Source organism: Grammomys surdaster, unplaced genomic scaffold (genome assembly GCF_004785775.1).
Source record: "Grammomys surdaster isolate TR1022 unplaced genomic scaffold, NIH_TR_1.0 100, whole genome shotgun sequence".
In the NCBI taxonomy this organism is placed as follows: Eukaryota; Metazoa; Chordata; class Mammalia; order Rodentia; family Muridae; genus Grammomys; species Grammomys surdaster.
The window spans coordinates 5,426,349-5,450,439 of NW_021604579.1; the positions used below are offsets into that span (position 1 = coordinate 5,426,349).

At 39.0% G+C, this 24,091-nt stretch overlaps 1 protein-coding gene across 1 annotated transcript in view; it reads right to left on the reverse strand.

Annotated features, from left to right (window-relative positions):
- Positions 1-23,468, reverse strand: part of LOC114638534 (phosphatidylinositol 3-kinase regulatory subunit gamma) — an 84,177-nt gene extending 60,709 nt beyond the window's left edge. Inside the window, exon 1 of the mRNA XM_028787046.1 lies at positions 23,117-23,468. Coding sequence (XP_028642879.1) covers positions 23,117-23,222 — 106 coding nt within the window. The 5' untranslated portion in view covers positions 23,223-23,468. The remainder of the gene's footprint in view (positions 1-23,116) is intronic.
- Between the last annotated feature and the right edge of the window lie 623 nt (positions 23,469-24,091).

A 24,091-nucleotide genomic window follows, 5' to 3' on the forward strand; every position in this document is an offset into this window, starting at 1 on the left:
GGTTTCCCTTGGAATATCTTATTATGCTGTATCTACCCTGTCCTCTAATGCTGTGAGATGATGGCACAATGCCTAAATGATGGGATAAAGTGAGGTAACTGAGGAAGGCATTGTGTTACAGGGTTAGGCTATGATATAAGGGTTAACCGAACACAAGTCCTAAGATACTCCAACAGTAGGTCTAATAATGAAAGTGGCTACTACATGACTGACAGGGCCTATGTGTGACAAAGGGGAAGATTCGTGTCCTATGAATGATGTAATGGGTCAGTAGGAGATTCCATCACACTACTCAGGACAATGTGCAATTTAACCTTTATCAATTGTTTCTAGAATTTTTCATTTAATATTATCAGATTGCAGTTGACCACAAGCACTTAAAACCCTGAAAAGCAAACCCACAAGTAAGAACTGTTTTCTATTTCTCCCTTCTTGTGCCCTTTACTAGAAAAATAATTCTGCTCCCACTCAATTTTAATATCCAACCTGCATTCTTCTTGAAACTCAAGTTCAGACTTCTGAGTCTTGAACAAAGGTTTCTCTCTTCCTTTGCTAAGCTAATAGTCCCTTCATGTCTTCAAATCAAGCACCTTCCTGTCCATCTAGTCACACAGACCCATTGTTTTGAATTATATAAAGCCTGAAAATATGAAACAAGTTCAACTCTAATACTCTTAAATCTGTTTCCTGGGATGGGAATGTGGCTCTGGTAGTAGAGTTGCCTAGAATGTATGAAGCCCTGGGTGTGAATACCAGCCTCACATACACCAGACACGGCGGCACATGCTTATAATCCCAACAATCAGGAGAATCCTAAATTCAAAGTCATCATAACTACATAACAAGTTCAGGGATAACCTGCGCTATATAAACTGTTCTTCCTTCACTAGTAAACTTTCATGTTTGCTTCATAAGTTTTCTAAAGATGATACATATTCCCTGTTCATTTCTTCCTCTCGTATTTACTCTTAAATCTATTATTTGATGTCTACTCCACTCCCTAACTATGTCTTATCAAGGCCTCCCTACAGAAAAGCACAGTAGAATCTACATATGTCACATGTCATCTTGGGTTTAATCCTGGTAGGAATTTATTTCCTTTTTGAAAATGCATCCCTGGTTCTTTTCTTACCTTCATTGCTTATTCTGACTCTCAAAACTAACCACCCTAGCTTAGCAAATTGTTTCAAGAGCTAGCTACTACAGACAGGATAACATTTGAACTCAACACAGCACAGACAACCTCCACTGCCTTTGTTTCTGATCACTCTTCCAGGCTTATTTTTCTAGAGCTTTCCCAAGGGTAGTTTTCATCCTGGATACAACAAAATGCCCATAGCTCCTCCAAACACACAATTGGCTCTACACCTCATACAACACCATCCTTACCTTCTCTTTCAGTCTCAGTCTCACTCCTTTTTCAAAATACAGTTGTGTTTGCTTTGTTTTGTTTCAAAACAGGGCTTCTCTGTGTAGCACAGGCTGTCCTGGCAATCACTCTATAGACCAGGCTGGCCTCAAACTCAGAGATCTGCCTACCCCTGCCTCCAGAATGCTGGGATTAAACACATGTACTACCAAGTCCAGCTTTGGTTGGTAAAATTTTATCTTCTTCATATGTAGAGTTACTGACAGAATAACTACCCTCATAAAAATTGTCCATATGCCATCCTCTGAATATGTTCCATTGCTTGATTAAATGAGTTCTGCAGAGGTAATTAAAATTACTAGGTTGAAGAGTGAATACATTAACACATGCACATAGTTTCAGTACTCAGGAGGCTGAGAAGAAAGATCACAAGTTTAAGAGCAGTCTTGACTTCACAGTAAGAAACCACCTCAAACAAACAAAGATTATTTAAAATGGGAATTTAAAATGGTTATTTTTGATCCATGTGGACTAAGGTTATGGCAAGAACTCTTATAAAAAGGAAAATAAAGAACGGCAGTGGTGGTGCACTTCTTTAATCCCAGAAGGCAGAGGCAGGTGGATCTCTGAGTTTGAGGCCAGCCTGACCTACACAGGGAGTTCCAAGTTAGCCAATGATAGAGTGGGCAATTGTCCAAGAAAAAAGTAAAAACCAACTAATACACAACAAAATACCTTATATTAACAAAAAAGAAACTACCATCACATAAAAACTATAGATAATATTGAATGAAAAGAATAAGAAAATACATTCTTCAAAATCCCATGAATAACAAACTCAAAATCAGATAGAGATACTATGCATCATCTAGGGATATAACTATAAAGAAAAAAGTAATTGCTATAAAAAACCAACTTAATAATTACCTGTTGAGATAAAGAGTCTAATTGGAAACAGGAGTGCCAAGGGATTGGGGATTTAAGGGGTTGGGGATTTAGCTCAGTGGTAGAGCACTTGCCTAGCAAGCACAAGGCCCTGGGTTTGGTCCTCAGCTCTGGGGGGAAAAAAAAGGAAACAGGAGTGCCTGAGACTTCTGAGAAGTTGGCTATCTCCATCTTTATGTAGGTGGTGGTTATAGGGTGGTTCACTTTGTATCAATTCAGTAAATTGCACATTTATATTCTAGATATTTCTGGTATATATTCTACAGTAAGGTTAAGTCACTATATTAGTGAGGCCTTCTGTGGCCACTCAAAGTAAAACAGCAATTCCTTCTCTGCCTTCTACCCCTCTTTGCTAGTAACTTCATTTTCTACGCTACTTATCTCTACCTATCTATATTTACTTCTTATTTGCAAACTATTTTATCCCCACCCATAGAACAACACAAGGATTGGTTTGTCTACTTGCTACATCCCATCAAATGAATGCATGAAAAATACTTTTATACCTTTTTTTATGTGCTTGTACAATCCTGAACAAAAGATGTAAAATATACTTTGTATTTTAGTTGTTTTACAAAATGAGATCTTTCTTTCTGGTTCACCTTCTGTGGTAGAACCACCACCAAGATGCAGATTTCTGTAAAAACCCTTAAAGGAAAAACCATCACCCTGAAGGTTGGAACCCTTAGAACACACTACAGACACAGACATACACACAAATAAATGAAATGTGATTTAAAGGGTAATACAATATTCATAAAATGAAAGTGTACACTTGATGACAGCCAGATGAAAATGAAGGGATTATACAGAGAAGTATCTCATGTATTTAACAATGTGGGTCTCCTTGATCATAGTCTGAGCTCCTTGATGATAAGGCTTATGTCATTTTCAGATTATCAGTGAAGAGAGTAAATAGAATGTTCATTTACTATACTACAAAGATCACTGCCCTATTCACTAGTGGGCTAATGACCCAGCAATAGCCCTTATTGATCAGCAATGGACTATAAGCCTACCTTTAGACCATGGGTCAGGCCATCTCCACCTTACGACACTGATTTCAAGTGGTATAAAAATTATTTTTTAAGAAAAATCAAGAAGCTATTGCCTAAATAAATGGGAAGAAAAGTGGATATCTAAAAAAAAAATCTTTTTTTCTTTTCAATGGACACAGTTATCATTTCTCTAAAATACCTTGTTCCTTTCCAACACTGGTAAGAAATTTATTTGGGACCTGTTCCTCAGCTCCAGGAATGGGCCTAAAAGTGATTCTAAAAGTGTGGTTTGTGAATGGCAAAGCCAGACTCATCCTTGTTACAAATTCCTAGAACTCAAACTCATGGGGACCTAATAAAACAGAAACCATGAAGGTAAGGCCAAGCAATACGTGTTTTGACAAACCCTTAAAGTAGTTCTAATAGCTACTGTCTAGACAAAAAAGCTACTCAGATTTTAAAGCAGTAAGCCTTTAGAACATAGGAGTGATCGGATTACATTCAAGATCACGATTTTTGTGTTATGCTTATGTAACATAATCTTTATCATCTATGAATGAGGATGCTTGTAATTCCAGGAGCCAAAGGCAGCAGCCACCTTTATCACCAGAAAAGCCAACTTGAGAAAAAAAGGCAACAAAGATTTATAATTCCAAAAGAACTGGAGAAAGATAATATCAAAACTTAATAGCACTGGTCATACCAAGCCAGATGCCCTTACCCTTCAGTCTTTTCAGTTACATAAGTTATAGATCCTTTGTTTTAGTGAATTTCTGTTAAATTTTCTATTCAGATATCTATTGCATCAAATTACACATCACTGTACAGAAAATTTACTAGAAGATGTTGTCCAGTTAACAGCCTTTCCCTAAATTAGGATTGCCAGACTTAACAAACACAAATATAAAACACCCAAATAAATTTGAATTTCAAATAAACAATACTTTTTAGTATAATATGTCCCAAATATTGTATGAGACACAAAGGATATATTTTATTCTGACAACCCTAAAGTCCCATTACTGAACCCTAGAAACCAAAGAACAGCTCAGCTCAGCCCCAGTTCAATATGTGACAGCTACTCTTATAATTAATGATTATTTGGAAAAAGACTAACCCCCAAGTTCTGAATAACCCACAAGTCTAAATCACCTAGTGATACTTTTAAAATTAAACAGATAGCTTTCTAAAAGCCAAAACATGGCCAGGCAGTGATGGCGCACGCCTTTAATCCCAGCACTTGGGAGGCAGAGGCAGGAGAATTTCTGAGTTCGAGGCCAGCCTGGTCTACAGAGTGAGTTCCAGGACAGCCAGGGCTATACAGAGAAACCCTGTCTCGAAAAACCAAAACAAACAAACAAACAAACAAACAAAAAAGCCAAAACATGTCCACTAAATGGAACAAAAACTAAAGTGTTGTTGTATAATGTATTCACAGATGCATGCATGTGGATCTCTGGGGTTGAGCTCAGGTCATTAGGCTGTGTAGCAAGTACCTTTACCTGTGAGCCATCCTTCTAGTCCATTTTTTTTTAAATTATTTGTGTTTATTAGTAGTAGTTTAGCTTCTTTATTCCTTACTAGGCTATTAATTCCATTATGATAGGAACTGAATCAATAATTAATTGCTCAGTTTCCAAAACCTACCTGTTAGTAACTAGTGGTTGACTAAATGTTTGAATTAAACTAAGAAAAATAAGCAGAGGAGAAATGTATGTATTACTGGTGTGATTATAGAGAATTAACAGCTTAGTATATACGTAGATTAATGTATGTTAAGTTCTGTTGAGATGTTTGTAAAGTAGGAATTGTGTTCGATGTGTCTGATAGGCAAATGAGGTCTAAGTCAGGAAAGGTCTGAGTGCACTTAGGGTTAGACTGCTGATCTGACCAGCAGCTGTGTAGCGCCATTAACTGGTTGCCAAAATGAAAAATAGACAGATTAAAGAGAAGTTGGGCCTGGCTTTTAACACTAGCACTTGGGAGGCAGATAGAGGTGGATCTCATGAGTTTGAGCCTAGCCTGTTCTACTTAGCTAGTTCCAGACCACCCAGGGATACAAAGCGAGACCCTGCCTCAAAAAAACAAAATCAGTAAGGAAGTTATCTTAGTATAGATGAAGAGGTTATGAAAGCTTAAAGGTTAACAGCAGTCAGAAAGGACAGCAGCTTGTACAACAAGAATTGACAGGACAGACTGTTCTGAGGAAAAAGGAGGAAGGTTTGAGTCATATGGCCTGCTGAATAAAATGACAGTGAAAGGCCCTTCTTTTCTTCTTTTAAAAAGGGTTTTCTCTCCCATCTTCTCTCCTTCCTTTCTTCCTTCTTTTATTCCTTGTTTTCCATTTTTTTTTCTTAAGACTGGGTCTCACAATGTTGCCTGGTCTGGCCTCATACTTGCCTAGTCTCTGAGGGGACACACACACAAAACATTAAAAAAAAAAAACAAACCCATACACAGACCAAAAACTGAATAAAAAATTCTTCCTTTTTTTTTTTTTTTTTTTTTTTTTGTTTGTTTGTTTGTTTGTTTTTTGAGACAGGGTTTCTCTGTGTAGCCCTGGCTGGCCTGGAACTCAGAAATCTGCCTGCCTCTGCCTCCCAAGTGCTGGGATTAAAGGCCTGCGTCACCACTGCCCGGCTCTCCTTTTTTTAAAACATAGTATATGTCCAGACATGTCAATATTACACTGCAACCAGTCTAATCCACCTAATTTAAACTTGAATAAGAAAAAATCTACATAAATAAGAGAAAATATATAAGTCTATATTAATTATTATAAGGTACCAACAACTTTAACATAAAATTAAATGTGTATGGCATGGGTTCTTCAAATTTCTTCTTCCTGGCAAAACCCATAGGAAAAACTAAGAACCTTTAGGGAAATTTTCTTTTCAAAGCTACTTCTTAAAAATAATTTTTAAGGATTTATTTATTTATTTTATTTTAATGTATATAAATGTTTCGCCTACATGTATGTCTATGTACCATGTGCATGGATGGTGTTCTTGGAGGTAGAAGAGGGTGTCAGATCTCCTGGAACTAGAGTTACCAATAGTTATGGGCCAACTAATTAACTGCTGAACCATCTCTCCAGCCTCTTAAAGTTATCTTTTAAAGTAAATTATAGTACAAACTAGATTTATACTCAATTATTTATAAATACATTATGGCAGCTCTTCCTAAAATAACCAAAGCCAAATATATTTCTACTAATCAATTAAATTTCAGAGATCAGAATTATAACACTTTAAGAGAGAAAAATAGTAAAAATACATAGCTTTTGCTTAACTTTTTATCAACTCACATACAGAAATATAAAGCTAAGAAACTAGAAAAGTCAGTTTGAAGTGGCATGCCATATAATTGACAATAACAATATTCAGAATGCAACCACAGCTTCATTACTGCCACAGCTCCCTCCCCATTTCTTCTCCTCCACCTATCTGTATTCTCTACCAGCAGCTCTAGTACGTCATCGCCCAACACAGCTTGATGGCTCCTCATCTATTCAAGTTTTTCATTACATTTTGTGTGGATGTATGTATGTGATCACATGTACAGATGTAACATACTATAGAGGTCAGCAGTGACCTAAAGGAATTGGTTCTCTCCTTCCATCATGTAGGTCCCAGAGATCAAATTTAATAGACATGGTTGTCAGTAAGTTCCTTTACCTGCTGAGACATTTCACTGGGGCCTTCACTCAAGTTTGAAAGCCAAAGTTCTTATAATGGCTCACAATGTCTAACAGAATATAATGCTCTACCACCACCTACATCATCTTCTCTCTTTCTCTCTCTCTCTCTCTGTCTCTCTTTGTGTGTGTCTCTCTCTCTCTCTCTCTCTCTCTCTCTCTCTCTCTCTCTCTCTCTCTCTCTCTCTCTGCCTGTCTCTCTCTCTCCACTATCTTTTTTAGTTTTTCTTTTTCTTTTTTTTTTTGGTTTTTCGAGACAGGGTTTCTCTGTATAGCTCTGGCTGTCCTGGAACTCACTGTGTAGACCAGGCTGGCCTCAAACTCAGAAATCTGCCTGCCTCTGCCTCCCAAGTGCTGGGATTAAAGGTGTGCGCCACCACCGCCCGGCTGTTTTGGTTTTTCAAGATAGGGTTTTATTGTATAGCCCTGGCTGTCGTGGAACAACACACTCTGTAGATCAGGCTGGCCTTGAATTCACAGAAATCCACCTGCCTCTATCTCCAGAGTTCTAGGATAAAAGGTGTGCAACATTACTGCCCAACCGTCATCTCTCTCTCTTTTTTTTTTTTCTTAAGATTTATTTTTACTGCTGGACACAGGGTTCATGCCTTTGATCCCAATACTCTGGAAACAGAGGCAGGTGAATCTTTGTGAATCCAAGGCCACCCTCCCTGCTCTACCCAGAGTTCCAGGACAGCAAAGTCTACATAGAGAAATTCTGTCTCAAAAAAAAATTACCGTGTGTGTGTGCATATGTCTTAGTATATGATGCCTATGAAGTCAGAGGGATCAGCTCTCCCTAGAGCTAGAGTTACAGGTGGTCTGAGACACCCTGCATGGGTGCTGGGTTAAGAACTCCAGTCCTTTGAACCCTTAAATGCTAAGCATTCTCTCCAACTCCTTTAAAAAAAATTGTTGGTGCATGCATGATATGTGTGCACACCTCTGTCTGTGTGGGCAGGTATGGATGGGTATGGAAGAGAACAACATCAGATGTTGGTCGAGTACTATGATGTTTGGGACAGGGTCTGTGCTGTCTGCCATTGCACTGCATATGCCAGGAAAGCTTCTAGGGATTCTGTCTACCTCATATCTTGGCATAGGGACCTGAAATTAAAGACTTACAACGGTTTAGGGGGAATCTGAACTCAAGTTCTCACACTTGCATTGAAAATGCTTTCAACATTGAGCCACCTCTTCAGCTTGTTTTTATTTCTTACACTTTCTCTTCACTCTACTCCAGCCACTCTGGCCTCCTATGTGATCCCTGAATATTGTCCTGACTCAAGGGAAGTCATTAGATATTGTATCTACCTGAACGATTCCCATGCTTTCATCTCTGCCATATATGTACACACTTGTTTTCTCACTTGCTTTAGGTCAGGCCTCCCTGCCCAACCAGCTAACATTATCAGTTCCCCAACTCAGAGTCCATTTTTATACTTTGGTTTTACTTTATAATTTTATCACCATTACTGTGTATTATACTTATGAATTTGTTAATTGTCTTCCCTTACTTCAAAACGTGAAGACTTGTTTTGTTCACTGCTGCACCTAGAACAGTGTCTGACAGTCAAGAAATTATTAAAAGTATCAATTAATTAATACACAAAAGTAGGAATTTGGGAGATGGCTCAGTGGGCAACATGTTAGCTGCAAAAGCATGAGGACCTTGACTTTGGTCACAGCACTCCTGGCATGGCAGTGCATGCCTGTATTCCCAGTACTGAGAGGAAGAAAGAGGAGAAATTCTAGAGCTCATTAGCTAGCCAGTCTAGCTAATCTGTGAGTGCTGGGTCCTATGAAAGATAATGTGGAAAGCAATCCAGAAAGACAATCTATACATCCTTCTGACATTCATATGAATACACACACACACACACACACACACATACACACACACACACACACACACACACACACATACATACACACACACACACACATACACACACACACACACACACACACAATTAACTTTCACAGAAACCCTACCAAAGGATCAGAACCACTTCCATTTTTTTTCATCGTGTATGTTCATGTATTTACAGGTACAGGAAAGCAGGCTGGGATTATAAGCATGTACCATGCCCAGTTTTTGGATGGATTCTAGGAGACAGAACTCAGGTCTTTATGTCTGTCAATACACTTCACCAGTGGAGCTGTCACCCTAGACTCACCTCTACTTTTTTTTTTTTTTTTTTTTTTGGTTTTTCGAGACAGGGTTTCTCTGTATAGCCCTGGCTGTCCTGGAACTCACTCTGTAGATCAGGCTGGCCTCGAACTCAGAAATCCGCCTGCCTCTGCCTCCCAAGTGCTGGGATTAAAGGCGTGCGCCACCACCGCCCGGCTCACCTCTACTTTTTTAAATGAGAAAAATATAACACATGTAAATTACCCAGAGAAGCATGCTAACAAGTAGCAGAGACACATTATCAAGTCAGGAAATTTATTTCAAAGCTACCTCTCTTAAATATCCTATGATATAGACTCTAATTTCCAACATATTGAGGATAGGGGAACAAAACCAATTTTTAGGTATATCATACATGTTAATTAAAAGATATAATCTATAGATTACTTTATAGTGGTCTCCTAATATTGTGGCTAGTTCTGAAATCATAACCCATTCCAAGTTTACTTCATTTACTTTAAAGTTTATGGGCCAGTGAATTGGGTCAATGGGTAAAGAAAGGTACTTGCTGACCCTATGATGGTAGAGAGAACCAACTCCAACAAGTTGTCCTCTAGCCTCCATATGTACATGTGTGCATATACACACATATACACTGAGAGATACACTCTAAATTAAAATGTAAACAGTTTACAGTTATTCAATGTTCTCTCACATTTTTAGTTGCTATGCAAATGAACCTTATTTCAGACCTAATATTCCTCAACTGAGAAGAGTATCAACCAGAGAGGTTGCCTTCTTCCTGCAATAAGTAACTGACAAAACAGGAAAAGATCTATCTTACAGTTTGCTTTATTTTTCTTTTTTCTTACAATGAAGTTCAGGCTGACCTCAAACTCCTGCCTCAACCTCCAAAGTACAGTGCTATATAATTAAAGGCATGTACAAACACACCTGCTTTCAATTATGGTTTTTTTTAACTCAGTGATGCAGTGAGTTTATTGGGCTTACTATCTGTCTATGCTGTGTGTATAAGTAAAAACAATCAAACCACAGCGCTTGTGTAGAGGCCAGAGGACAGCTTTATGGAGTCAGTTCTCTCCTTCCACCTCTCCGTGGGTCCTGGGGACCAAACTCAGGTCAGCAGGCCCCGCAGAGCAAGCACTTTATGCACTGAGCAATCTCACAACCCTTCCTTTCTGTGTTCATTGATCCATTTATTTGTGTGTTCTCAAGCAACAGCACAAGTATGGAAGTTGTAGGCAACTCTCTCTACCATGTGGATCCCAGGAATCAAACTCAGGTCATCAAGCTTGGTAGCAAATGCCCTTACTCACTGATCCACCTCACTGTCCTTTTATGTAACTGTTAATATAAACTATCTGGCCTTGTGAACTTCAAGTTAGAAAGTGAAAATGGGCCGGGCAGTGGTGGTGCATGCCTTTAATCCCAGCACTTGGGAGGCAGAGACAGGCGGATTTCTGAGTTCAAGGCCAGCCTGGTCTACAGAGTGAGTTCCAGGACAGCCAGGGCTACACAGAGAAACCATGTCTTGAAAAAAAAAAGGGGGGGGGGACAAATAACTTCCTAATACTTCTTATGTTCAAACTCAAGAATAATCTTGAGGTAATAATAATGAGGAGGGCTGCAATTGAAATGTATAAAGTGAATACATAAACTAATGAAAAAAGTAAGAAAATATTATCTTGAAGAAAGCTATGGTTTTCCGAATCATAGCACTGCTGACTGCTCACCTATCATCCACTTCCTCCTTTTCTCCCTAACAGAGTCCCTCTGGGTTACAGTATGCCTTGGGGAAATCAACACCATTCTACTTTCAGAGACACAATTAATGTAAGGGTAATTAATGGTGATTGGTTCAGGAACTAGCATATGACCTGACTGGGCAAAAAGGAGTGAAAGAAGTCTAGGAAAGGTTTCTGGAGTCTCCTCCCTGAAAACTGAGGCACAGAAGCAGATGTCTCTGTTCTTTTAGAAGCCGTGTGTGTTTGTCTGGAATCACTGCAACCATTTCACTACTAGACTGATGACTAAGCCTCTCAAGCATGGAACATTTTAGCAGTATATGGTTGAAGAAAACAGGAGTTCAACAAACCCTGAAGCCTGTTACACAGATAGAATGTTGGTTCTTAAGCCAGTTTGAATCAGCTCTGCAACTTGTCCCTAAAAAACAGTAACTATTTATGAAACATATACCAAGAGCAGAAAAATGCTTATGAATAAATAATACTATACTGAGTATCTTTACTACAAAACTGAAATTCAAAAACTCTAATACTGACTGGCCCTGGTGGTGCATGCCTTTATGCTAGCTCTCAGGAGGCAGAGGCAGGCAAATCTTAGTGAGTTTGAGGACAGCCTAACCTTTGCAGCAATCTCTAGGCCATCTAGGACTGTAGAGTAAAACTCTGTCTTAAAAAAAAAAAAGCAAGCCGGGCGGTGGTGGTGCACGCCTTTAATCCCAGCACTTGGGAGGCAGAGGCAGGCGGATTTCTGAGTTCGAGGCCAGCCTGGTCTACAGAGTGAGTTCCAGGACAGCCAGGGCTACACAGAGAAACCCTGTCTTGAAAAAAAACAAAAAAAAAAAAAAACAAAAAAACAAAAAAAAAAAAGCAAGCCGGGCGGTGGTGGTGCACGCCTTTAATCCCAGCACTTGGGAGGCAGAGGCAGGTGTATTTCTGAGTTCGAGGCCAGCCTGGTCTACAGAGTGAGTTCCAGGACAGCCAGGGCTACACAGAGAAACCCTGTCTCGAAAAACAAAACGAAACAAAACAAAAAGCAAATACACATTAAGAACAAACTCTAAAGACAGAAAAATGGCTCTGATGACCTGACTTTGATCTGCAGAGCCACATGGTGGAAGAGAACTTCTGAAAGCTGTCCTCTGGTCTCCACATGTGAAGACACTCACACACACAAAGTAAAACAAGACAAAAACAGAACAGACTCTAAAGCAATTCTTTACAGTGAGGCTTTTCTCAAAATAATTTATAATCATTATAAAATTTGAGTTATGACAGATTTATCATAAGTTTCAAAATAAACAATTTAGCTGGATGTGGTGGTACAGACTTTCAATCTCAGTACTTAGGAGGCAGAGGCAAGTGGAACTCTATGAGTTTGAGGCCATCCTGGTCTACTTAGGCCAGGATAGTCAGGACTCCATAGAGAGAGCCAGTTTCCAAAGCAAAGAAACAACAAAAAAAGATAATAATAATAGTAATATCAATAAATTAAGTTTTCTTAATACAACTCAAGATTACATAGCTATGTGCCCTGGGTACTCAGGGGTAGATAATGGTGGATGGCAGTAACTTTGGCTTTGTTTTTACCCTTCAACACCAGAGTCGATCTCACACTGACATGGGACATGCACCACTACTGCCTCTTTCATTAAAATAGATGATCTTCTTACTTTATATAAACTTACACATAGGCACAATCAGGGGCTGGAAAGATGGCCCAGTGGTTAAAAGCACTGGCTTGTCTTCCAGAGGACCTGGATCCAATTCCCAACAACCACATGGCAGTTCTATAACTCCAGCTCCAAGTGATCCTCCTCTGACCTCCAAGACCACTGTACACACTTACTACATAGACACATATGCTGACAAAACACCCATACAGATAAAAATAAAATCTTTAGGCCTGGCAGTGGTGGCTCACACCTTTAATCCCAGCACTTGGGAGGCAGAGGCAGGCAGATTTCTGAGTTCGAGGCCAGCCTGGTCTACAGAGTGAGTTCCAAGACAGCCAGGGCTACACAGAGAAACCCTGTCTCGAAAAACCAAAAATAAATAAATAAATAAATAAATAAATAAAATCCTTAAATATATACTTTATAAAGATAGTTGTTTGGCTAAAAGAAATAGTGCAAAGAAAGCATAAAATGGTACTGAGTCTACAATATGAAGCTGAGGAGACGGCTCAGTTGGTAAAGTGCTTGGCCTGAAAGCTTGAAGAACTGAGTTCTCATCAACAGAAGCCACATAAAAAGCCGTTGTCTTGTACATGTATAATTCTCATTCAGTATACAGAGACAGGTGTATCTCAGAGCTCACTGGACAGCCAATATAGCCAATCAATGAGTGCCAGGTTCAGTAAGTGACCCTGTCTCCAAAGATACTGTGGAGAGTAATCAAGGAAGACACTCAAGGTCTACTTCTGGCCTCCACATGCATACATGTGTCTGCACCTACAGACATACACAAATGTACATACACTCAAAAGAAGCAGAGTTAGAATCCATATCATCTATTTCTAGTTCCTGTGTTCTTTCTACTCAGGCTCTACTTCTTAAATCAAAAAATTATGTGATATCACAGACATATCTCTAATTCTTTTGTTAAATTATTTTCATTAATCTATTAAATTTTTTGTAACAAAGTCACATGCATCCCAGGCTGGCCTCCAGTTGAGTTTGTAACTGAGGATGCCCTTGACTTTCTGATCAACCCTTCAGTCTCTACCTCCTAAGTGCTAGAGGTATTCCCAATGTATGCAGTACTAGATATAGAATCAAGGACTTGAGGAATCCTAGTCAAGCACTCTACCAGCTAAGTCATATCTCCAACCCTACAATTCTTCTTCTCCCTATCGTGTTAAATACAGTAACCATAAATATAGTCCAGTATCTTTATATTCTAAGAAAAAATTTAAAGTATTTAGTATCAAAACAGTGAGGAAAAATTTAAAAAGCATCACAAATGGAAGAATCATCATACTTCTAAGGAAACATAGTTGGATAAATTACAATATATGATATGAAAACAATGACTAATCATTTTCAAAAATATTAAAAATTGGTCCATCTTTTACACCATTTATTCTACACTACAATATCATTTTTATAACAACACTGAATTAAATGAGGTAGATTACACTTGGAATTCCAGAGGTGGAGGCACGAGATATCACCTATTCAAAGCCAGCTTGGGCCCAGGCATGGTGGCAAAAGCCTCTAGTTCCAGCACTATGGAGGCAGATACAGGCAGATTTCTATGCCAGCCTTATCTATACAGGGAGTCAAGGCTACACAGTGAAACCCGTGTACTAGCTGGTTTTGTGTGTCAAGTTGACACAAGCTACAGTTATTAGAGAGGAAGGAACTTCTGTTGAGGAAACACCTCATGAGGTCCAACTGTAAGGCATTTTTCAATTAGTGACCAATGGAGCAGGGACCAGCCCACTGTAGGTGGTGCCATCCATGGGCTGGTGGTACTGGGTTCCAGAAGAAAGCAGATGAGCACAACATGTGGAGCAAGTCAGTAAGCAGCACCCCTCCATGCCTCTGCATCAGCTCCTGACTCCAGGATCCAGCCATGTTTGAGTTCCTATCCTGACTTCCTTCAGTGATAAACAGCAACCTATAAAGCTAAATAAGCCCTTTTCTCCCCAACTTGCTTTTTGGTCATTGTGTTTCCTTGAAACAATTGAACCCCTAACTAGGACATCATGTCTCAAAAAAAAAAAATTGTTTCGTTTTGTTGAGACAAAGTTTCTCCATGTAGCCCTGGCTGTCCTGGAACTCCCTCTGTAGACCAGGCTGGCCTGGAACACATAGCTCTGCTTGCCTCTGCCTCCTGAGTGCTGGAATTAGAAGCATGAACCTCTAAAACCACCACTTAACCTGTCTTCTTCATTAGAATTCTCTCATATCTGTAGAATTTTCCATAGGCTATTATTTTGTTTCTTAGAAAAGTTTTTTTTTCATTTTAAAATGTTAATATGCCATGCTCTATTATTTTTTAAATGAATTAATGTTTTTCTTTTTCTGTTTTTGAGATAGGGTCTCATGTAGCCTAGGCTATCCTACAAACTCTCTTTGTAGCTGAGGATACACTCAAATTCCTGATCCTCCTGCTTCTACCACCAAAGAAAGAATCGAGATTACAGACATGTGCCACCACACTTGAATTAAGTATTTTTTGCACTTCTTACTTTTATTCCAAAACAGTAAATATAACTCATTTAAAGCAATGGTTCTCAACATTCCTACTGCTGCACCCCTTTAATACAGTTCCTCATGCTGTGGTGACCCGCAACCACAATAAGATTATAGTAAGATTATTTCATTGCTACTTCATAACTAATTTTGCTACTATTATGAATCATAATGTAAATATCTGACATGCAGAATATCTCATATGTGTACTCCAAGGGACACAACCCTTGACAGGTTGAGAACTGCTGATTTAAAGAAATGATGGTACATTCCTTCAATCCTAGCACTGAGGAGACTAAGACAGTAAGATCGCCATGAGTTTAAAGACAGACTGGGGTACATAATGAGTCAGGTCTAGCTTATAATACATAGACTTTTAACAAAAATATGATCCACTAAAACAGAACGTCTTTGGGATCCTCAATAATTTTTAAGAATCAGAATCCCAAGACAAAAGACACTGAGAACTTCGGGAAGTAGGAACTGGGGACAAAGCTTCACACATTCCAGGCAAGTGTTCTGCCCTGAGCCACAGCTCCAGCATCAACAACTTTTCTAAACATCACTATACTTGTATCTTGCCATATAATTAAAAATATTAATTTTCATGCCAGTGAGATGGCTTGGTGGTAAAGGCAGATGCCACTGCATCTGACAACTTGGGTTTAACCTCTGAGACCCAAACGGGTAAAGGGGGTGAAACAACTCCTACAATTGGTTCCTCTGACTCTGACATGTGCATGTGTGCACACACATACACACACACACACATACACACACACACACATACACACATATCAATAAATAAATGTAAAAAAAAATCAATTAATGATCTACTGAGAAAATGCTGCTGCCTAAATTTCAAAAATTTATCTTGGTGAGACCCAAAATGATCTAGAATCTTAGGAATTCTGTCATTTAATTTAAAAAAAAAAAAAAAAAGAATCGCTGGGCAGTGGTGGCGCACGCCTTTAATCCCAGCACTTGGGAGGCAGAGAGAGGCAGGCGGATTTCTGAGTTTGAGGCCAGCCTGGTCTACAGAGTGAGTTCCAGAACAGCCAGGGCTACACAGAGAAACCCTGTCTCGAAAAACCAAAAAAAAAAAAAAAAAGACTCATTTATTGATTACATTTTTCACCGTCAGAGCAACAACAATGTGTGGGGATAGAGAGATGCCTCAGCAATTAAGAGCAATGACTGCTCTTGTGGAAAACCTGAATTCAATTCCTAGCACCCACAGGATGGCTTTAAACCATCTGATTCGTGAGTTTCAGAAGATCCAATGCACTTTTCCGGCCTCTTTAGGCATTTGGTATGCATGTGGTGCAGACATATATGCAGGCCAAGATCATACAAGTAAGACATAAACTTTTTAAAATTAAATGTCAAGATTCAAGTGCTGAGTTAATGGACCATTATCACTCTTATTAAGACTTTTATTCTTGCCGGGCGTTGGTGGCGCACGCCTTTAATCCCAGCACTTGGGAGGCAGAGGCAGGCGGATTTCTGAGTTCGAGGCCAGCCTGGTCTACAGAGTGAGTTCCAGGACAGCCAGGGCTACACAGAGAAACCCTGTCTCGAAAAACCAAAAAAAAAAAAAAAAAAAAAGACTTTTATTCTTTTTCTTCCTAAGAGGTCCAGTAGGTAACCCAAGATAGTCTTGAATTCTGGATCCTCCTGCCTTGGCTTTTCTGAATGCTGAGATTACAAAGTATGTGCCACCAATCTCAGACTTGATCTGAGCTCTTTAAACGTGAATGAGTCTAGGATAAATCATGTACAGTTAAATTCTACAGTAGTTCATATATCAAAGATGAGGTTCTCTAAGAGCCTGCTCAGCAACTGCTTGTCTAGTAACCCCAATATCCAAACCCACCGCAGAAGTGAGGGTTACTGGCAATCTCAGTGCCATATTTTGTTTGTTTATTCTGTGTGTGCGACAATCTTAATCCTGTCTCTTTTGTTTGTTTCTGTTTTTAAGACAGGGTCTTACTCTGTAGACCTGACTGTCCTAGATTCCTTATGTAAATCATACTGACCTCAGAACACAGAGATTCTCCCTTCTGTCCCCCAAATGCTGGGAGTAATAGCATGCATCACCACACCCAGCTTAATTAGTTTTTTCCGCATTTATTTATTTATTTATTATTTATTTAATGTGTGTGTCCCCACATGTATATATGGGTGCACATGTGTCAGAGTGCAAAGGTATAAGTCAGAGATAACTTATGGAAGTTTTCTCCTCCTACCACATGGATTCTGGGGAGTCACACTCAGGTTATGAGGCTGGATACTGTTAGCAAGAACTATTACCTAATGAACAATCTTGCCAGCCTAGCCCACAACCCTAACTCTTGATAGTACTCTTTCTTTTTTTTTTGAGACAGATCTCATATCCCAGGCTAGTCTCAACTCACTGTGTGGCTGTGATCTTCTTGATTCTTCTGCCCCTGCGTAGAATTACAGACCTGTATCACCACACCCAATTCACCTCGTATTGAGGATCAAACCCAGAGTATTCTATATACTAGACAAGCATTTAACAACTGATTATATTTCTATCCCATCTTAACATTTTGAAGGTAGTTTTACATTTCATATAAACAGTATTTCTATAGCTGCCAGAAAATACAGGAACATTAAAATATGAAACCCAGGCCACACAGATGGCTCAGTGAGTAAAGGTGCTTGCTGCCAGCCCTGCAACCTGAGTTTGATCTCCAGGATTCACATGGTGAAAAAAAGAACCAACTCCTGTAATTTGTCATCTGATTACCATAGGCACACCATGGCACTCCTGCTCCCACACACAAATAGATGATTGATGGATGGATGGATGGATGGATGGATGGATAGATGGATAGATGGATGAATTAATTTTCCAAAAACATATTAAGCTCCTATTTGGATTCAATGAGATTCTTTTTCTTTTTTCTTTCTTTCTATTTATCGATTTTTTTTTTAGACAGGGACTCTCTATTATGTAGCTTCTGACTAGTGAGCCATCTCTCCAACCCCACAGACACAATTCTAAAGACTAAAAAAATCTAGCCAGGCAGTGGTGGTACGTGCTTTTCATCCCAGGGGTTCTCTGAATTAAGAGACCAGCCTAGTCTACAGAGTGAGTTCCAGGACAGCCAGGGCTACACAGAGAAACCATGTCTTGAAAAACCAAACCAAGGGGGCTGGAGTGATGGCTCAGCGGTTAAGAGCACTGACTGCTCTTCCAGAGGTCCTGAGTTCAAATCCCAGCAACCACATGATGGCTCACAACCATCCATAATGAGATTGGATGCCCTATTCTGGTGTGTCCGAAGACAGCAACAGTGTACTCATAAATAAAATAAATAAATAAATCTGTAAAAGAAAAACCAAACCAAGAGGAAGAAAGAAAGAAAGAAAGAAAGAAAGAAAGAAAGAAAGGAAGGAAGGAAGGAAGAAAGAAAGAAGATGAAATGAATGATAGTTATTGAAAAGACTAAGATAGGTTAGAGGGAAAGCTCTTTGGAAGATAGTTTTTAAGGCAATAACAGGTTAAAAACTTATATTTATAATTCAAACTAAAGTCAACATATAAATAATACACAAATATATTAATAATATTCCAATTAAGGTCCCAAATAAATAAACTAACTCTAAAGCTAGGCTATTTGCAATAGCCAAGAAGTGAGGTCACCAAGGACCTTAAACAAAAAACATCTAAACTTAGAAAGAAACAGGGACACTTAGTTACCTATAACATATATTGATTAAATTGCCTACTACTTCCAAAACCCTAAACAAGGAATGAAACTTCCAACCAAGCAGGAACACAATTGCATCGGACAAAATATTCACAAATAAATGCAGCAGTCACTCTAAACATAATAAAGAAATTTGATCTAAGAAGTACTCTTTTTTTTTCTATATTTTTTTCTAAGAAGTACTCTTTAAGCTGGGCGGTGGTGGCGCACGCCTTTAATCGCAGCACTTGGGAGGCAGAGGCAGGCGAATTTCTGAGTTCAAGAGTTTGAGGCTAGCCTGGTCTACAAAGTGAGTTCCAGGACAGGGCTACACAGAGAAACCCTGTCTCGAAAACAAACAAACAAACAAACAAACAAACAAACAAAAGTGGAAAAAGAGAAGAAGTTTTTAAAAAAAGAAAGAAAGAAAGGTCTTCTTCTTCTTCTTCTTTTTTTTTTTTAAAGATTTATTGGGCTGGAGAGATAGCTCAGTGGTTAAGAACACTGGCTGCTCTTCCATTCTGAGTTCAATTCCCAGCAACCACATGGTGGCTCACAACCATCTGTAATGGGATCTAATGCCCTATTCTGGTGTGTCTGAAGACAGCTACAGTGTACTAATACACATTAAATAAATAAATCTTTTTTAAAAAAGATTTATTTATTTATTTATTTATTTTATGTATTCACCATTGCTCTCTTCCTCTGGAAGAGCAGTCAGTGCTCTTAACCGCTGAGCCATCTCTCCAGCCCAGAAGAATGTCTTCTAACAAAGGGTATCAGGGAATATATATTCTGAGGGAAAAATGCATCTGATGTAAGTTCAAAACATATATAACATTTTGACATGTGACCATTAGAAGTGATTAAGAAAAAGACAAAAGCATACATTAAAGTAAAAAGAAGAAAAAAAAAGCTCCCATAGAAGTTATGATAGACCCCAGAAGAAAAATGGATGAGAAAATTAGGAAGAAAAGAAAGATGGATTTATATGCAAGGGTAACCAATGTGGAAGATTAGATAGATAGATAGATAGATAGATAGATAGATAGATAGATAGACAGAGACAGACAGACAGAGACAGAGACAAAGAAGCCATTGGGAATTTTTTTTTCTTCTGAGGCAGGGTTTTTCTGTGTAGGTTTAGGTATCCTATAACTCACTCTGTAGAGTAGGCTGGCCTAAAACTCAGATATCCACCTGCCTCTGCCTCCAGAGTGTTGGGATTAAAGGCATGACCACCATCACCACCCAGCACCGCTGGAAGATTTTTTTAAAAAAGGTAAATCATCATAAAATATTGTAACAATAAAACTGTAGGCTGGGGACTAGAGAGATGATGGCTCAGCAGTTAAGAGCCCTTTTTGCTTTTCCAGAGGACCCTGGAGTTGAATTCCCAGCACTCGCATCATGGCTCACAACTCTATCTCCAGTTGGAGGAGATCCAATGTCCTCTTCTGGCCTCTGAGACCCCCAGGCATGACATGTAGTGCACAGATAAACACCAGGCAAAACACCCACAAACAAAAACTATAGACTGCATGAAAGAGAAATGGGAAAACAATAACCTCTCCCCCAGTCCAGGAAGGAAGAAATTTTTGTTAGGATAGAAGGCAAGGAAAAAGATGGATATAAACATGCTGCCAATCAAAGGGGGTTGGAACTGGAAAGAGTTGGTAAGGGAGACTGAATATGGCCAAAAAGTATTGTATAAGACTATCAAAGAAAAAAATGTTAGTATCATTGTATCTTGGTTTTGCCAAAAAAAAAAAAAAAAAAATGTCTTATTTAGCTGTTTTTGTTTCTTCACTGGTAATCAAAGAACTGTTCTAAAGTAATATTATGGTTTCTGATACCTTAAATAAAATATAATTTGGCATTAAACAATTAAAATATGTAATGCAGATGTAAAAATGTACACACACACAGATACACACATTCACCTTAGGTCAGGTGTGGTGGCTCACTCCTTCAATCTTAGCACTTGGGAAGCAGAGACAAGTGGATTTCTGTGGGTTCAAGGCCAACATAGTCTACATAAAGTAAGTTCTGTACCTCAAAAACAAGAAGACAAAGAAAAAACAAAAAAAAGAGAGGAAATAAAATACATCCAATTTATAGTCAGTGTTTCAGCATATTTAAAAGCAGTTTCTTTTTGAAATACTATTAGGAACAACCATATTCTATAGTAAGGATATAAAACATAGTAGTATAAATGTATTTTCAGTGTTCTGAATATTTAGTATACAGAATTTCATTCAAGGATAAACATCTTAAATTCAAAAGTTTATTTCAGTGAAAAAGAAAGTTTGGATCAAAATTTTCTAAACATACATATTAAAACCCACATTTTGCATAATTATAATAGCTTTCTGAAAAATTATTTTGGGCCCAAACATAGTGGCACATGCCTGTAATCTTAACACTTCAGAAGATGAGACAGGAGGAATGCAAGTTTGAGAGGGCAGCCTAGACCATACAGAGCTATAGGCTAGCCTGAGCTATATTGTTTGATTCAGGCTCAAAAATAAACAAATAATATATATATTCAGCTCAACTTGGCCAATATTTTTCTACAAGATTAAAATTTTTCAATCATTAGTACCTTCTTTATTTTCTACCCTCCTTCCTACTCAACTCCCCGCCCAATAAATTCCCTTTGTATGTCTGGAAGGCAAGATACTCTATGACCCAGCATGATTCTAAGGCAATGTGGATATACAATTCTTACAAATACAGATATATAGCATTATTCACTCCTTATGAGAGAGAGACCAGTGATGGCCTGGATTTCTGAACATATGAATGACAAATGTATGTCACCGAGGCTATGCTTTACCATTGGGGGAAACAAAGGGGAAACACACAATAGACAGTGGTAAATCTCACAAACTTTATAAACACTGGAAAGCCTCATCTGGATCACAACCACAATTACAAAAGTAAACTGAGACAGTACTAAGACAAAGAAAAAGAGAAAAAGTCTTAGTGGTCATTAAGAGTTTTCAGAAAAGGGTCATTCAATACTGTTATTACTTTTTAAGGCATCATTTACACTATCACTAATTTTTTAAGATAATCACCACTCACAAGGATGCAGAAATAATTGCTACATACCTTCTACAAGACATTTATACTCCATTATACTTGCATGGACTCCATTCCTTTCCAATGTTTCCAAAAATATATAGTCTTATAATAAGTAAGGTTCTCTAATGAGAAACACTTTATTCTGTAGGTTTAACTATAACACAGTTTAAAAGGCAACAAATTTATCTTCAATTAAAAACAAAGAATCACAAAGGCTCTCTGCTTATTCAAAATCATTACATAAAGCACTGTCTATAAATGCAAAGAGGGTTTGAATATCTGACAGCTATATAACCATAAAATGAGGCACACTTTAAAGAACAAAAAACTTTGTTTTTCTTTCTTTCTCTTTCATTGTGAGAAACACAAAAAATCTCTAGTGGTCGCAAAGCCCTCAAATAAAAATATGTTTATATGTACACTTCACATGTACATATATGGAAACCTATCGCATATATGTATATATCCCATTCACGGGAAAGAAAAAGATTCTCTATTTTTAAGAGTCGAAATTGTATCAATTCTATCCTCCAAATTAAGTTAAATCACCATAAATTAATTAACCAGTAGTAAATACTACATGCAGACCTAAGAAACTATAGGCATAGAAGGCAAAAAGCCTCAGACTAAGGCCATGAATGAATAAGACCGCCCAATCCCTGAAAATCACTAACCGGCATTTGGTTTCTATGAGAGAAGCACGGAGTCTCAAAATGAATAATCACAAAGGCAACTGTTTCTAAAGTTAACCAAGGTAAAATAACAACGAACCAAACCAGACAACTGCATTAAAGTATAAGCTTTAAGGAATCACCACAAAGGGAAAGTCTGCCTTCGAGCATGGATTATAAAACATTGCCAGTAGAAATCTTGAATTATTTAAAAAAAAAAAGTGGAGGGCCGTCAAAAACCTGAATGACATGCAAAGGCCAAACCAAAACGGGTCTTTCCTCCCACCCCCACTCCAGTTCCCCCCACCCCCACCTTCTCAGGACAATGGGATCAGGGTCCTAACTGCAAACTTTAAAGGTGTAAGCCAGAACAGTTTTACTGCAGCTATAACTGCAATCTGTCCCTCATCCCGAACCTGGCGCACCAAGAATACTTCTGGCCTGAAAACGTCACCGGGGTTTTGTTAAGCACAAATCAAATCCATCCAAAAAAAATTTTTAAATTAAAAGTTTGCTCTCAAATACCTGGAGGATCCATTTCAATATAAAATATCAGTTCTGTCGAATAGGGCATCATCACCTCCCTCCAGTCTGCGTCATCGCGGTCCATACTCCACACCGTATTGTACATCGCGCTGTCAGGGGCAGGTCGTCAGGAAATATATAGAAAGCATATATATCTTTTATCTGATATTTAAAAATCTAAATATATATTTGCAAAAGTTCCACACGGAAATGTCCGTGGGGGTTTCCAACGGCCAGTACAAGTCCAGCCAAACTACTGGGATGAAGACAAGGTCCTTCCCTTCTCTCCTCCTAAAGCACCCAACAAAATGCCCCGAACTTTCAAGCTACGGGGTTTTTACCTCAGAGGGTTTACAGGGAAGCTCGGAAAGCAAAGAGCACTGGTGTTAAAAAGCAGCTTCCCGAAAATCCTTTCTACACAATCGCTCTCCAAAGGGAAAAGCTCCCACCGCCTCCTAATCTTTCAGCGGAAGCCACTTTTGTGTCCTTCGGAGAAGAGAGAATGGAGAGGAAGGGGGGGAAAAAAAGAAAAAGAACGCGTTGGGAGAAAGCCGGGGAAGTGACAAAGGCTTGAAAAGGGGGGTTGCGTTCAAGTTTCGGGGTCCCACTGGTCTGCAGAGAGCGATTCCCTCTGGGACTGGGACTCGGGCTCTGTTCGCGTCAGGCTGGGAACCCAAGCTTCCGCAGCTTCGGGATGGCGACCCCTTGGAGAGTCCAGTCAGCTCGACTCTGCCCGTGTAGTAAAGGTAACCACGACAGCGCCGGCTCCCCTCACGCTCTGCCCTGGCTCCAACCACTAGAGTTTCATTTTAACTGCGCTGAGGGGACCTCCTCCCCCGCCCCCCTTGTCACCCCCGCTGAGGCGTCACCCAACCGTGCGGGACAGGAGGAGCAGCCGGTAGCTCGACTGTCCTTTCCACTTCTTTGCACCCTAACGTGCAAACATTGTCAAGTGCCTGAGAATGAACACTGCCA